Below are 15,203 nucleotides of genomic sequence, written 5' to 3'. Positions count from 1 at the left end.
AATGTTAGCATTATAGGACTATTTTCAGTTGCGCATGATTCCCGAGCGCGTCCAATAGAAAAATCGTTCAACTATGTCCGGAGATATGTTACGGCGCCGAAGGCGCTATACAAAATCTTGTCTACGTCCCAAATTACACGCTGCGGAAATTGCACGGTATCACCACTCTTCAAATACAAGTGCCATAAGTCTGGGCGCACGAGTGCGATCTACGCGCTGCATGCGTTTATTGCATCATATGGTTCTTCCTCTCTTGAAAGTGTCGCAATGGGAAGTTTATTATTAGTAAGGCAACCAAAAACATGACGGTGAGTATGTCACGTGAAAATGCTCCAGTTAAGATAGGGTGTAGGCCTATAGGCTACAACTAAATTATGTGTGAGCGTAATCAAATTAAAATGTCGAGACACTGGTACATCTTGTTAATGGACTAATATTCAACATAGCAAATCATGCGAATTAATGTCTTAAAATAATAACTTGATCCATATAACTTCTTCTTGTCAATTTAATTCTCCTTTCCTATCTTGACCTCTACAGCAATTGCAACATCGCGACGTCGCTACTCAAACCGATATGACGGAGATTTCCGTGAAACAGATAACTGTTTACCAGATTCAGCCGGAGATGGTTGATATCATTACGGTATTCTACGAAACTGCAGCATTTTCTTCGTATGCGGCGTCTGTTAAATATTGCTCACGCTCTATTTTTGGAAGATTTTTTTAATACTGAATCGTAACTTTATTACGTCATCCCATCAGAACTTGACGATTTACTTCCGCCTTCAAACCTATTTTGTATTCTTGAAATATTTTTGGACATATCACATGTGTCGCAGTGTTAAAGCTTTTAAAAATGCATATATTCGAACATAATCTTCAAAGTGCTTAACTGTGATTTTTGCAGGCAATTTTACATGCATGCATCGGTATATTAATTCAGTACAGATGTATCACGTGACATAACGAGACGACCGTGTCACCGTTAATATTCCTGAAATCACATTCGTAAATATGTACCAAATACGTCCACGGCATTCTTCAAGCCATAGCTAACAATTTTTTTAAATTTGGTATTTGTGGCAGGAAGATGGCGGCTGTTGGCAATTTGCTGGATATATTAACAATAAAGTGAACGTATTGTTCCGACGATTTCTCTCAGAACGACCGCAAAGATTCCTTATTATTCAAGGTGATGTTCTTTTATTTATGCATCTGAGATAAGACGGGAGAGAGAGAGAATGTTATTGCGTCACCAGTTTGCACAAACGAGTGTGGTCAGAGAGGCTATATGGAATATGATCTGTTATATGTCTGCCAACCCCGGTGCGCTAGTAGAAGACAATATACCAACTTGTTAAATTATCCATTGTCTGATGGAAGTTATAAATATGTATATATATATATATATAGTAGAAAAATAGTAAAGTTAGCTAGTGCTAATGATAAAGAAAAGAAACACGACGTTTCGGGTATAAACCCTTTAACAAAGTGAGCAAAAAGACTACTAAAACTGTAAACAGCGAACGAAGAAAGATAAAATGGTCCAATGCACACACATGAAAGAAGCGAAAAGTAGCAGGGTAAAAGGACTTACAACAAATCGAATTTAGAGTTTAAACCATAAGGGGATAAGGTGCCAAGTCGGAAAATTAGTCTATTTTCGGATTTAAGACGATCGATATCAGTGCCTTTGGGGGACAGAGCACACGTAACTGAAAAGTCAGTGATCTTACAGGGGGAGGGGGAATTGAAGTGAGAGGCAACAGGGTAACCAGGAAACTTGGATTTGATGGAGCGTAAGTGTTCGGTAATACGGTCTGCCAGTCTTCGCTTGGTTTCACCTATGTAAAGTAAATTACAACGTTTACATATGATAACATAAATTACATTAGTGGAAATACAAGAAAAGTGATGTTTGATTATAAAAGAGTTTTTAGGGCCAGTGATACGAAGCATAGTATTTGAGGTGACATATTTGCAGGTATTACATCTACTGCGGTTACAAGGGTAGGTGCCGGGAGTGTCGACAGGGATGGGCTGAGGATGCGATGCCCTCACCAAATGATCCGCCAGGTTGTTCAGTCGCCTGTAAGCTGTAATAGGCATCTCCGTGAAAACTTCCTTGGTGGTGGGGTCACGTGTGAGAGTTTTGAAGTTCCTGTATACGGTGTGGCGAATGTGTTGTAATAAGGGATGGAAAGGAAGTGTGAGGGGAATGCGGTCGGTGTTAGTGACGTCGTTGGTGGGTTCCAGAGTGGATTCTCGGCTGATGAGGTTAATGCGTTGATTGGCGGTGGTTATAACTGAGGGAGGGTATCCCCGAGATAGGAAGAAACCATTGAACCTAGAAGCTGCGTTGTCGAAGTCGGCTTCCTTGGAGCAGATACGTTTTGCTCTCAAAAGTTGGGATGAAGGAATTGAGTTAATGCAACTGGGGGGATGACTGGATGAATATAGCAAGTAGCTGTGTGAGTCCGTTGGTTTGAAATGAATATTGGAAACGATGTTGCAATGCTCGATAGAGAGTTCCATGTCCAGGAAGGTCACCGAAGACTCGGAAATGGTATGTGTGAAATTTAAGCAAGGATGGAAATTACTAACAAAATCAATAAACTGTTCAAGGTCAACTTTCGAACAAACTGATACTCCCACGATATCATCGATATAGCGTTTATAAAGAATAGGTACGGTGCCTTGAAAACTAGATAAAACACGCTCCTCGAATAGTCCCATGGTGAGGCACGCTACCGATGGACCCAGCTTGGTACCCATAGCTACACCAGTGAGTTGTCGGTAATAGTGTCCATTGAAGTGGAAGGCGTTAGTGGTTAGGACCAGCTCCGTGAGTCTTAATAGTGTGGTGGTGGGTATGGAGGGATTAACGCGTTGGTCGAGGTAATGACGCAGTGAACTGAGAGCGAGATCATGTGGTATGGAAGTATAGAGGCTGCTCACATCCAATGTGAAGAGAAAATGGTTAGTAGCTTCACGGTCAAATTTGAAATCGTTGATGATGCGTAAGAAGTGAGGTGTGTCCTGAACAAAAGATGGTAACGTTTTGACGATAGGGTTAAGGACCCCGTCAAGGAAATCTGAAATGAAGACCGTAGGACAGCTGTGACTGGATACGATAGGCCGACCGGGTTTGTTGTCCTTGTGGATTTTGGCAAGCATATAAAAGTTAGGAATTCGAGGGCCAGGGTGTATTAAATTGCTGGCTGTAGCAGGGAGAACCTTAGTCTGAATGAGGGATTTTACTTCGGTAGTGACCGTTTTCTGGTAGGTAGCAGTGGGGTCACCATCGAGCTGAACATAGGAAGAAGGATCACACAACTGTCGCTCAGCCTCGGCTACGTAAAGGTCACGTCTCCAGACCACTGTGGCACCACCTTTGTCAGCTGACTTGATTATGAGGTCACGATTGTTCTTGAGTGTCCTCAGGGCAGCTAGCTCACCTTGTGTGATGTTGTTGGAGGAGTGTAGCTTTCGAGGAAGAAGTCTCTCGACATCATGAGTGATGGAATCAATGACTTGGTCCAAAACTTTATTTGCACCAGGAGCGGGTGTCCAGTTCGATCTTTTCTTTTGGAGATTGGTGAATGGTTTCTTCCTATCTCGGGGATACCCTCCCTCAGTTATAACCACCGCCAATCAACGCATTAACCTCATCAGCCGAGAATCCACTCTGGAACCCACCAACGACGTCACTAACACCGACCGCATTCCCCTCACACTTCCTTTCCATCCCTTATTACAACACATTCGCCACACCGTATACAGGAACTTCAAAACTCTCACACGTGACCCCACCACCAAGGAAGTTTTCACGGAGATGCCTATTACAGCTTACAGGCGACTGAACAACCTGGCGGATCATTTGGTGAGGGCATCGCATCCTCAGCCCATCCCTGTCGACACTCCCGGCACCTACCCTTGTAACCGCAGTAGATGTAATACCTGCAAATATGTCACCTCAAATACTATGCTTCGTATCACTGGCCCTAAAAACTCTTTTATAATCAAACATCACTTTTCTTGTATTTCCACTAATGTAATTTATGTTATCATATGTAAACGTTGTAATTTACTTTACATAGGTGAAACCAAGCGAAGACTGGCAGACCGTATTACCGAACACTTACGCTCCATCAAATCCAAGTTTCCTGGTTACCCTGTTGCCTCTCACTTCAATTCCCCCTCCCCCTGTAAGATCACTGACTTTTCAGTTACGTGTGCTCTGTCCCCCAAAGGCACTGTTATCGATCGTCTTAAATCCGAAAATAGACTAATTTTCCGACTTGGCACCTTATCCCCTTATGGTTTAAACTCTAAATTCGATTTGTTGTAAGTCCTTTTACCCTGCTACTTTTCGCTTCTTTCATGTGTGTGCATTGGACCATTTTATCTTTCTTCGTTCGCTGTTTACAGTTTTAGTAGTCTTTTTGCTCACTTTGTTAAAGGGTTTATACCCGAAACGTCGTGTTTCTTTTCTTTATCATTAGCACTAGCTAACTTTACTATTTTTCTACTAGAATTCTCAGTGCTACGCAGAACATTGCCTATTTCTATTTTACTATTCTAGTAAATATAATTCTCTGCGATTCCTTTTATTAGTTACTACTGTATACTGATATTATGCCTACTCTGAAAGGCTTTGTGTCCAAACTCCACATGACTCTAAAGCAGCATATTGTACATTTACCAATCGTAGTACAACCGACCATTCTATCGTTGGCCATGGCCACATTTGGAAAGACACGTTTTGCCAGTCACATTGGATTTCTTGGAACTTGTTTACGCCGGAAAATTATTCCGAAGGGGTTTCAAATTAAATTTCACGCCAATGTCTCATTTGATAACCACTACCAACGTATGACCTCGTTCCACCTTCAACAATGCTCACGGAAGTTGATGCGCTCATCCATCCGCACTATGGTAGAGAGGAAAAGCCACTACCATCGCCTCATGGGACAACACAAGGCCACCTTATGCTCTTCATTGGATGACACTTCAGAGGTTCGTCATTTCATTCATACATTGAACACCCAACTGCACACCTTTCTGGATACCACCAAATCGTCCAAACTTCAGAGACTATCTCCACCTGCCTCAGAGGTTTTCACCAACTCTCACAAATTGGTTGTCACCATACCTTCTGATTTGCCATTAACAGACGATGAACGCTCAATACTCGGAAAAGGTCTCAATTTTGTACCTTTACAGAAACAACCTGACGAGTTTTCTGTTCGTTGTGATATCAATTCTTTTTGCAGACGTTTAAGGTTAAAATATCACTTCCGTGACAATACTGATGCTGAACCTACTTCGCCAGACCCATTCACCAATCTCCAAAAGAAAAGATCGAACTGGACACCCGCTCCTGGTGCAAATAAAGTTTTGGACCAAGTCATTGATTCCATCACTCATGATGTCGAGAGACTTCTTCCTCGAAAGCTACACTCCTCCAACAACATCACACAAGGTGAGCTAGCTGCCCTGAGGACACTCAAGAACAATCGTGACCTCATAATCAAGTCAGCTGACAAAGGTGGTGCCACAGTGGTCTGGAGACGTGACCTTTACGTAGCCGAGGCTGAGCGACAGTTGTGTGATCCTTCTTCCTATGTTCAGCTCGATGGTGACCCCACTGCTACCTACCAGAAAACGGTCACTACCGAAGTAAAATCCCTCATTCAGACTAAGGTTCTCCCTGCTACAGCCAGCAATTTAATACACCCTGGCCCTCGAATTCCTAACTTTTATATGCTTGCCAAAATCCACAAGGACAACAAACCCGGTCGGCCTATCGTATCCAGTCACAGCTGTCCTACGGTCTTCATTTCAGATTTCCTTGACGGGGTCCTTAACCCTATCGTCAAAACGTTACCATCTTTTGTTCAGGACACACCTCACTTCTTACGCATCATCAACGATTTCAAATTTGACCGTGAAGCTACTAACCATTTTCTCTTCACATTGGATGTGAGCAGCCTCTATACTTCCATACCACATGATCTCGCTCTCAGTTCACTGCGTCATTACCTCGACCAACGCGTTAATCCCTCCATACCCACCACCACACTATTAAGACTCACGGAGCTGGTCCTAACCACTAACGCCTTCCACTTCAATGGACACTATTACCGACAACTCACTGGTGTAGCTATGGGTACCAAGCTGGGTCCATCGGTAGCGTGCCTCACCATGGGACTATTCGAGGAGCGTGTTTTATCTAGTTTTCAAGGCACCGTACCTATTCTTTATAAACGCTATATCGATGATATCGTGGGAGTATCAGTTTGTTCGAAAGTTGACCTTGAACAGTTTATTGATTTTGTTAGTAATTTCCATCCTTGCTTAAATTTCACACATACCATTTCCGAGTCTTCGGTGACCTTCCTGGACATGGAACTCTCTATCGAGCATTGCAACATCGTTTCCAATATTCATTTCAAACCAACGGACTCACACAGCTACTTGCTATATTCATCCAGTCATCCCCCCAGTTGCATTAACTCAATTCCTTCATCCCAACTTTTGAGAGCAAAACGTATCTGCTCCAAGGAAGCCGACTTCGACAACGCAGCTTCTAGGTTCAATGGTTTCTTCCTATCTCGGGGATACCCTCCCTCAGTTATAACCACCGCCAATCAACGCATTAACCTCATCAGCCGAGAATCCACTCTGGAACCCACCAACGACGTCACTAACACCGACCGCATTCCCCTCACACTTCCTTTCCATCCCTTATTACAACACATTCGCCACACCGTATACAGGAACTTCAAAACTCTCACACGTGACCCCACCACCAAGGAAGTTTTCACGGAGATGCCTATTACAGCTTACAGGCGACTGAACAACCTGGCGGATCATTTGGTGAGGGCATCGCATCCTCAGCCCATCCCTGTCGACACTCCCGGCACCTACCCTTGTAACCGCAGTAGATGTAATACCTGCAAATATGTCACCTCAAATACTATGCTTCGTATCACTGGCCCTAAAAACTCTTTTATAATCAAACATCACTTTTCTTGTATTTCCACTAATGTAATTTATGTTATCATATGTAAACGTTGTAATTTACTTTACATAGGTGAAACCAAGCGAAGACTGGCAGACCGTATTACCGAACACTTACGCTCCATCAAATCCAAGTTTCCTGGTTACCCTGTTGCCTCTCACTTCAATTCCCCCTCCCCCTGTAAGATCACTGACTTTTCAGTTACGTGTGCTCTGTCCCCCAAAGGCACTGATATCGATCGTCTTAAATCCGAAAATAGACTAATTTTCCGACTTGGCACCTTATCCCCTTATGGTTTAAACTCTAAATTCGATTTGTTGTAAGTCCTTTTACCCTGCTACTTTTCGCTTCTTTCATGTGTGTGCATTGGACCATTTTATCTTTCTTCGTTCGCTGTTTACAGTTTTAGTAGTCTTTTTGCTCACTTTGTTAAAGGGTTTATACCCGAAACGTCGTGTTTCTTTTCTTTATCATTAGCACTAGCTAACTTTACTATTTTTCTACTAGAATTCTCAGTGCTACGCAGAACATTGCCTATATATATATATATATATATATATATATATATATATATATATATATATATATATATATAACATTGATAGGACATTGGTATGTAATATCAATATAATACAGGAATTATTTATATAATGACAAATTTGTCTCCGCATTAACTAATGCTAATGACTAATGTTACAAATCGTACTATACTTCAAACAGAACCAATTCAACCATCAATCGTCTAGATAGAATAATTAATATCATTATTTTCATTGACTTTTATTAAACATATATATCACAATACGAAATCAAAACACAATACCCCTGTTTTACTGATTATATTAGCATGTATACTTGTTGTTTGTTCATGCAATGTCTAGAAGAGACGTCGATCTGTTTGGTATTTCGGCTGTTCCACCAATCAAGTTACAAAGATTTGTCGTTGTCATGTAAAGTTTTCATTTCAATAAGATGATCCAAGAAATGAACATAAAATTGTGCCCCTTTGATTACATCCTCCCTTTACTGGGCTCAATGAAAGTCAGAATTAACACATAGAATTGTACCCCTTTGAATACATATTCTCTTTACTAGGCATAATGGAAGACAGAATTAACATAGAACTGTGCCCTTTCGATTATATCCCCTCTTTACTAGGCTCAATGGAAGTCAGAATTAACATAGAATTATGCCCTCTGATTACATCTTCTCTTTACTAGGCTCAATGGAAGACAGAATTAACATAGAACTGTGCCCTTTCGACTATATCATCTCTCTTTACTAAGCTCAATGGAAGTCAGAATTAACATAGTATTTTGCTCTTTCGATTACATCCTCTCTCTTTACTAGGCACAATGGAAGACAGAATTACGCTAGCTCTGCTCATGATGACCAAGTATGCCATTCGAGCCTTGCCAGACGAACAAGTCTATCCCAAACTAATGGACATTGCAAGTCGACAACTTTGGACGGAAGTCAAGCCTTGTTCCATTACTGCATATGACTGCAAAAGAAAGCTAATGCAACAGAAAAATAAATTTCCAATATAATAGATGAAAATTTATATCGAGCAACATCAGCTACCGTTTTCTTTCAAGCTAATAAATAACGAGAGCCCATCGGGCACTATGGTTCCTTGCTTCGTGGAATATTAAAGTGTTGTATGACATCACCCAACAAAATATAATAGTTGGTAAAATGAATGCATAGTATCAACTATACGAAAATGGACAGGTTACAAAGCTGTCACTCCATTTTTTATTTAAAACAAAAATTCAAAATAACTATAAGGATGTCTGTGTGCATTTCGGCCCAAAGAATGCGTCTGAAATGCATTTGAGGTAACAAAAAAAAATTCGGGTCTACTTGCCTAAAAAATGGGTCTGGCCAAATTTGGGCTCAAATGTGCCTGGCAAAAATTTGGGCCCAAATGGGCCTACAATAATTAGGCCCACATATACAAGCTATTAAACAACAACTGTATTCAAAGTTTGAATGCAATCTGATGTAAGGTTGTGGAGTTATTAAATATAAAAAAAAAGTCTCCTTCCCCCTCCCAAAGAAAAATTGGTCCAAAATAGGATCCAAGCAAGTGTCACAGACGCACACACGCCAATCTGACTACATGGTTCCTTTACTTCCAGCAAGGAACCAAAATGTGAAAATTGTAACATTATTCATCCAAAGAGTATGCTCATCCAACAGGTCTATTTCAATGCATAAATGCAGTGACATGTTGAAAATATAACCGGGCAGCTATTTGGTTACACAAGAGTGACATTACAACATAACATACTGTACACCAGGGTTGTCCAACCTACGGCCCGCGGGCCACAGTCCGGCCGGCCGCAGGGTTGCGTCCGGCCGGCCAGAGATGCTGTACGGTGCGAAATTTTAGTGAGCAGATTTATTGATAATGATTTGAAGCTATATAATCAATCATTCGCACCTTCTGGGTCCAAAAAACTGCATACAGGTCAGTTTGTGTGACACTCTCAGCGGAGGAGGGGGGGGGGGTGGCTGTACTTTATTCATTTGTTTTATCAGGAAGGAAAATAAATCAGTGCGCTCCGCGCGCAGTGCTCACATTTTGTTGCCTTGGGCTTCGGGCAAAAGATCAAGCGTAGGGTTCATGTGGCCCCCTCCTTCATCATAATCATTCCATGTGGCCCTCCTCTGCAAAAGGTTGGACAACCCTGCTGTACACTGTCACTGTCAAGGCTTGCCAAATTCAAATATATCTTTCTAATGTTTTAGTTGGGATCCTTCTCCTCTTAATTCATAAATACTTTTTTTCACAGAAATCATGCCAATAGATTGTTCGTTGCAGCCGTAATGAGTAAGGGCTCACTTTCCTATGGACCAAAAATGTGATGTCATGCTGTTTCACAGGTTGCTGTCAGCCATTAAAGCACAAAATCAAAATGATATGTTTCAACCTCGATTTATTGCTATATTAACCTAATGCCTTAGTAAACAAAACTATTGCATTTGCAAAACAAAGCAACAAAAATCGAGGTAAGCAACAAAAACTTTTTTTTACAATGAAGTGATGAAATCAACATAACAATTAACTATTATGATTCAAATACCATTACATAACGAGAGCTAAAGAAACATTAACAAACTAATACATTTCAACCAAAATCAATGCCACTCAAATTGACCACACAAAATATAACAAGATGGCAATCTATGGAGTTGCAGATCTCACCTCTTCTATGACAGATCAGATCTACATCCAACCTTTAACACTGACAGTAAATCAAGAAGGCCTGCATCTAGGTAATCCTTAAGTAAAGGTGCTTGGCTGTTTTTCGGTAGCATCCACCCCAATTCTTCACCAGAAGAAGCTGGTAAGTTTTACCATCACCTGCAACTACAAGATAGTCAATCTTTTCTCCAACTTGGTGATAAAATACATAGTGAGTAGTCTATGGAAGCACTCTCAAGTTTAGTAATCACAACATTCAGAATAAAGGTGCAGATTGCAGGTGCAGACTGTTTATGGTTACATACTTTGTAACTGATGTTAGCATCTTATTGTTAGGAGGGAAGATAAGCACTAGTTCTTCATTCAACTTAAATCACAATTTCATCTCATGTGTCTGGATGTTTCTGTTCAGACAATCGGAGAACAAAATGAGAACATTTACCTTCCCAAATCATTAGTATCTGAATGCTGAAGTTTCTGAAAACTAGTTATGCCATACGTTTATGTTTATATGATTGTGCATATTAGTTCAACATGACCACATTCATGATTTACAGCAATATCTGTCCTCTTTTACCGTTATAATTGGACACAATAGAGCTAGATACCAGATATGTTTTCCTCAAACATTAAATATGAATCTCAACAACTGTCCATAAAGTCATAGCTTTTGTCAGAAGTCAATACATCTTCCCTTTCTCTCCCAATCTCCATATCTTGTGGGCTCTGGTCCACGTGGTCCTCCTTTCTCTCCGGTTTTAGGATTGATGTCATCAGGGAATGGAGCGAGAGGTTCCTTCTCAGCATCTTTATGTCTTAACGGTTCATCGTGTTTTCCAACAGGTGTATAAGGCTTCTTTAAAGGAACTTTCTCTGTAGTGTTACTGTTATTTGTGGAAAATGCTTGCCTAGACAATTGAGGTAAGGTATTCAAAGGTAATGTACCTTCAAAAGAGAAGAACAGAAGATAAAAAATCACTTGACACGTGAAACTTGAGTACACTGGCCTGGCTACTTCCATGTTGCATTGGCTAGCTGCAAGAAGATATAGAGGGATCTAAACATCTCAATAAACCAATAATAGGCTACTAGTAGAGACATCTCACAACTCCTCCAATGAATATTTAAGGCATTTGGCCATCATTTAGCACTAGTTTACAGATTTGCCCTTGTCCACATCAGATGTGATTAAAGTTACAGAATATGATAAAAAGCAATGCCTCTCTTTTATCATCACAAAACATTCTACCTTTTTGCCTAATTGCACATATAACTTTCTTATTCATCCATGAAGGCATACTGCTTTAACAACGACGATTCTTCCAGAGAACATGATTTTCCATAATAACCTTAAACTTATCAGCTTAACAGATCCAAGACTGAGAAACACACATGTCTCTAAACATATTAATCCAATCTGTATCCTTTAGTTAAGTTTCAATTGCCACTGTATCTGATCTCGAAATCATGGGCCTTTTCCTTGCTTACTGACTTTAAGACCTTGCAAACAACATCAAAAGCTACTATATCATGATCGCTAGTTCCTAGACCCTTTAAAATATATATGTCTTTGTGTTCTCTAATTTAAGCTTGGGCAAGTAGCTTCAGCTCGTGGCTGCCACTTGTGAGTTAAATAAATAATAATTTTGTTACATGTTGAGGACAGGCTTGGGTCTACCCGATTGACAGTTTTACAGTAATTTGATCGTCGTTTGGCTTAACTAGGTCTAGGATTGCTCATTGTTGAATCTACCCCGTGAGCCGTGTTAGGCTACTTGTAAGTGTTACGTATCCAGCCTTCCAGTTTCCCTCATTACGCAAAGTACAAGTTACTACGTTGCGTATCTAGTACAAGTGATTTCACCGTTCTTGGAACCTTATTTACAATTTTTCGAAATAAAAATTGGAAGAAAGATACTTCCCGACAGTGCAATAGATAGGTAAAATTTTGAACTTACACGCGTATCGATACTTGCGAGTCATTCCACGGCATATTATGCCGCGGAGTTGACAAAGTGTAGTTCCAATGGGAGCTGCCATTTTGTTTATGGAAACCTACGTTGTGAAAACTTCGGTCACGAAAGCGGACGAGTCCATTATGACTTTAAAAAAAACAACATATTTACAATAACCTACGTAAAAGAACAAACTCATCAAATCATTATGACAAATTCAGCTAGTTAAAAGTATATGAATAAGTGTTACTGTATCAAGGAAGGTACTGAGGTAATTCTCCCTTATTTGACACCTCCGCATTTACTTATACCATTGTTAAATAGATAGAATCAAATTTCCGGATATAACGTAACCAGATGTGAACCAGATATAGATAATCATTGGCTAGTTCATAGGTTTTCGTGGAAGTACAATTTATCCCCATAAAAAATTATATGTGTATTCCTAAATAATGATTGAATGCAGGGCTGTGGCCGGGGTAAAATCATTAGGGGGAAGTTGAGGAACATCGAGAAACATCAGCAAATGCTACATAGTGTTGCTTTATGTTCGTATTTACCAGCTAGGCTAAATTTTTAGTGGAGGAGGGAATTCCCAAAAGGGGACCATTATATGACACTATCAGACACTATAATGACACTATATACGGCTCTGGACACTAGAGTTCTCTATAAAGGAACTCTAGACACTATCTAAGCGGAGCGCCACCATCGGTTAGTGGGTTACGCACTTATGTAGTAACGAATAATTTTGCCAAAAAATGTCTCCCAGATAAGTTGCATCTACACATTCTTCATTAAGAGATCTCATCTTTTAGAAATTTAAACTCCTCCCCCAACCCCCCCCCCCCCCCCAAAGGTAAAGAAGATTTTGTTTTAAATCACTCTGTATGGAAGAAATAGGACTTTAAGTTGCTCTTTAAGTTCTGCTTTATTAAATGTTTTACACACTGCAGGGTAATAGAACTTAGATATAAAAGCATATGCTAGAGCATCCTGGTGGTGGCCGTAGCTCCCTATACATGCTGAGGGGAAACAATATTGCGAATGTGGTATGACAATTATGTCCACTTCTTCGTTATGTCTATGAATTCATGCAGTTTGTCAAGTTGAAAGTTATATAGGCTACACAGGAAAAGACAAAGTATATACAACGGAAGTATGTAGTCTCAACTAAAAAAAACCCAATACACACTTGAACACAAGAAAAAAAGGAATTTAATGTTAAATGGTCTTATTTGATTGCTGTCACAGTATTGATGAGTCCGGGACGCGAAATTATTTTTCCCACTTCGACGCGGCCATATTAGCATAATGGGCGTGGACTATCGGTCGTTGTTACGGCTTATTGGTCTACGTCACAGACTATGCAGTGATATCTCTCGGGTGTTTGTTTGGGTGCTGAAAGTTCTCAATTAAGTTACATGTCAGGGATTCTAGTACACGTACCAGTATAATAAATAGCATAGTACAGAGGGACATTGCTATTTAGTCATAGTTATAGCAGGGAGCTGCTACTCTAACAGTAACAGCTCCCTGGTTATAGTTAATACAGACGCAAGTGACAACTGTTTAATAAAATGGGTAGAATATTTCAAGTCCGTAACAATACCCAGTAGCGTACGTAAACTAATGATGAAAGCACGTAGGCTCCTTACTGCAGTTTAAAAGTGGGTTCATTTATAAATGAACAAATAATTTAGAATGATGGATAAAACAATATGGGGCACAATACAATACATGTATCTTTGTAGGTTTTTAGCATTGAAAGGTCAGTGGGCCTACCTGGTGTAATATGAAGTGTAATAATCAATACCACGGGAGGTTCATTTATAACTTTTCCAGACCCTGCTGTCACGGGAGGTTCTTTTCCAAACTTTTCCTGACACGGGAGGTTCATAACACATCTAATAAACAAACACAGTTTGATTTTGTGATGGAATTTACCTCAAGAGCTCCATAAGACCCGATTGACTGGGAGAAGCAGTCGAACATCATCATGGATCTCATGAAGTCATGTCTTAGGCCTGAGTATATTGGGCCTGAGTATATTAGCTGAGTATATAATTAAAGAGCTATATACGTAAGAGCTCGAAGTCGAAGTCACAAACTTGCCGGCCTCTGACGTATTTCATAAGCCACGCCCATGTGGCCGCGTCGAAGTGGGAAAAATAATTTCGCGTCCGGGACAGGAAGCCTTGAGTGCCAGGTAAATAAATGGGAGTTGCTTCATGGATAGGTGTTGCATGATCTTCATGATTGAAATATTTACTACGGTAGTTGTACATGAAACATTCGTACACTAAAAACGATTTAAGAGGATGGAAGGCTGAAAACCTCTTTGTACCTACATGTAGCAAAGCCTTACACTCGAATAAGATTTAGAACTAGTAGGCTAATCTGTTTCAGTTTATTTAAAGTTTATTTCAAGCAATTTATAACAACTTACTTAGGAGTAAAGGAGTAAGAAAGGATATAAAAAAAAAAAATTTTTTTTTAAAGAAAGTTAGGTCATATTTAGTTAAAAAAGAAAGTATTTGTTACAAAACATCAAACAAATAAAGGGTGAAAATATGGAAAGCTTATATATCAGAGGCTTTATATAATACCACAAAATGGGGAAAAGATAGAGCAGCTCTTTATATAGAAATGAAAGTTTTATAAAAATATTTCTAAAACAATGTCTAATTGCAGGATTTCTTAAATTGTACTTTGTGATATTGCACGAGAAGTTAGCTTAGAAGGAAAGGGATGGCTACTAAAATTATAAGAATCATTCGATATGCTTGTAAACTCATTTCGTGCAGCTTCATTGACTTTACAGTTAGTGTCAAGGTGTGAACATTTTGGTGCGATATCTGATAACATCATAATAACTTAAGCTAGCTTAACCTGATCACCTTCTTCATTTAACATGTCAGATACTACTTAGCTCATTAATTAGTTCATTGATTATTCTTAACTACTTGTAAAACTGTCTTTTTAACCTAAACTTTTGCAACCAG

At 39.9% G+C, this 15,203-nt stretch overlaps 2 protein-coding genes across 2 annotated transcripts; one reads left to right on the top strand and one right to left on the bottom strand.

Moving 5' to 3' along the window:
- Positions 1-118: 118 nt before the first annotated feature.
- On the top strand, positions 119-10,768 carry LOC139978864 (uncharacterized). The gene is made up of 4 exons (XM_071989397.1): positions 119-308; positions 541-645; positions 1,089-1,194; positions 8,380-10,768. The coding sequence occupies exons 1-4, from the start codon at positions 303-305 to the stop codon at positions 8,577-8,579; spliced, it is 417 nt and encodes a 138-aa protein (XP_071845498.1). The 5' UTR covers positions 119-302; the 3' UTR covers positions 8,580-10,768.
- A 148-nt stretch (positions 10,769-10,916) lies between these two features.
- LOC139979042 (succinate dehydrogenase assembly factor 4, mitochondrial-like) lies at positions 10,917-12,283 on the bottom strand. Its single transcript, XM_071989679.1, has 2 exons — positions 12,202-12,283; positions 10,917-11,188 (listed from the first exon to the last, which is right to left on the bottom strand). The coding sequence occupies exons 1-2, from the start codon at positions 12,281-12,283 to the stop codon at positions 10,917-10,919; spliced, it is 354 nt and encodes a 117-aa protein (XP_071845780.1).
- Between the last annotated feature and the right edge of the window lie 2,920 nt (positions 12,284-15,203).

The sequence above is a fragment of the Apostichopus japonicus genome, chromosome 13 (genome assembly GCF_037975245.1).
Source record: "Apostichopus japonicus isolate 1M-3 chromosome 13, ASM3797524v1, whole genome shotgun sequence".
Lineage (NCBI taxonomy): Eukaryota > Metazoa > Echinodermata > Holothuroidea > Aspidochirotida > Stichopodidae > Apostichopus > Apostichopus japonicus.
The sequence above is the reverse complement of the archived record's forward strand: the minus strand, read 5'-3'. Positions and strand labels throughout refer to the sequence as shown.

Coding starts and splice junctions, on each gene's coding strand:
- LOC139978864 (XM_071989397.1), top strand. Junction 646..1,088: donor AGATGGTTGATATCATTACG/GTATTCTACGAA, acceptor TATTTGTGGCAG/GAAGATGGCGGCTGTTGGCA. Junction 1,195..8,379: donor AAGATTCCTTATTATTCAAG/GTGATGTTCTTT, acceptor TCTCTTTACTAG/GCACAATGGAAGACAGAATT.
- LOC139979042 (XM_071989679.1), bottom strand. CDS start 12,283: ATGGCAGCTCCCATTGGAACTACACTTTGTCAACTCCGCGGCATAATA. Junction 11,189..12,201: donor TCGCAAGTATCGATACGCGT/GTAAGTTCAAAA, acceptor TCTCTTTTGAAG/GTACATTACCTTTGAATACC.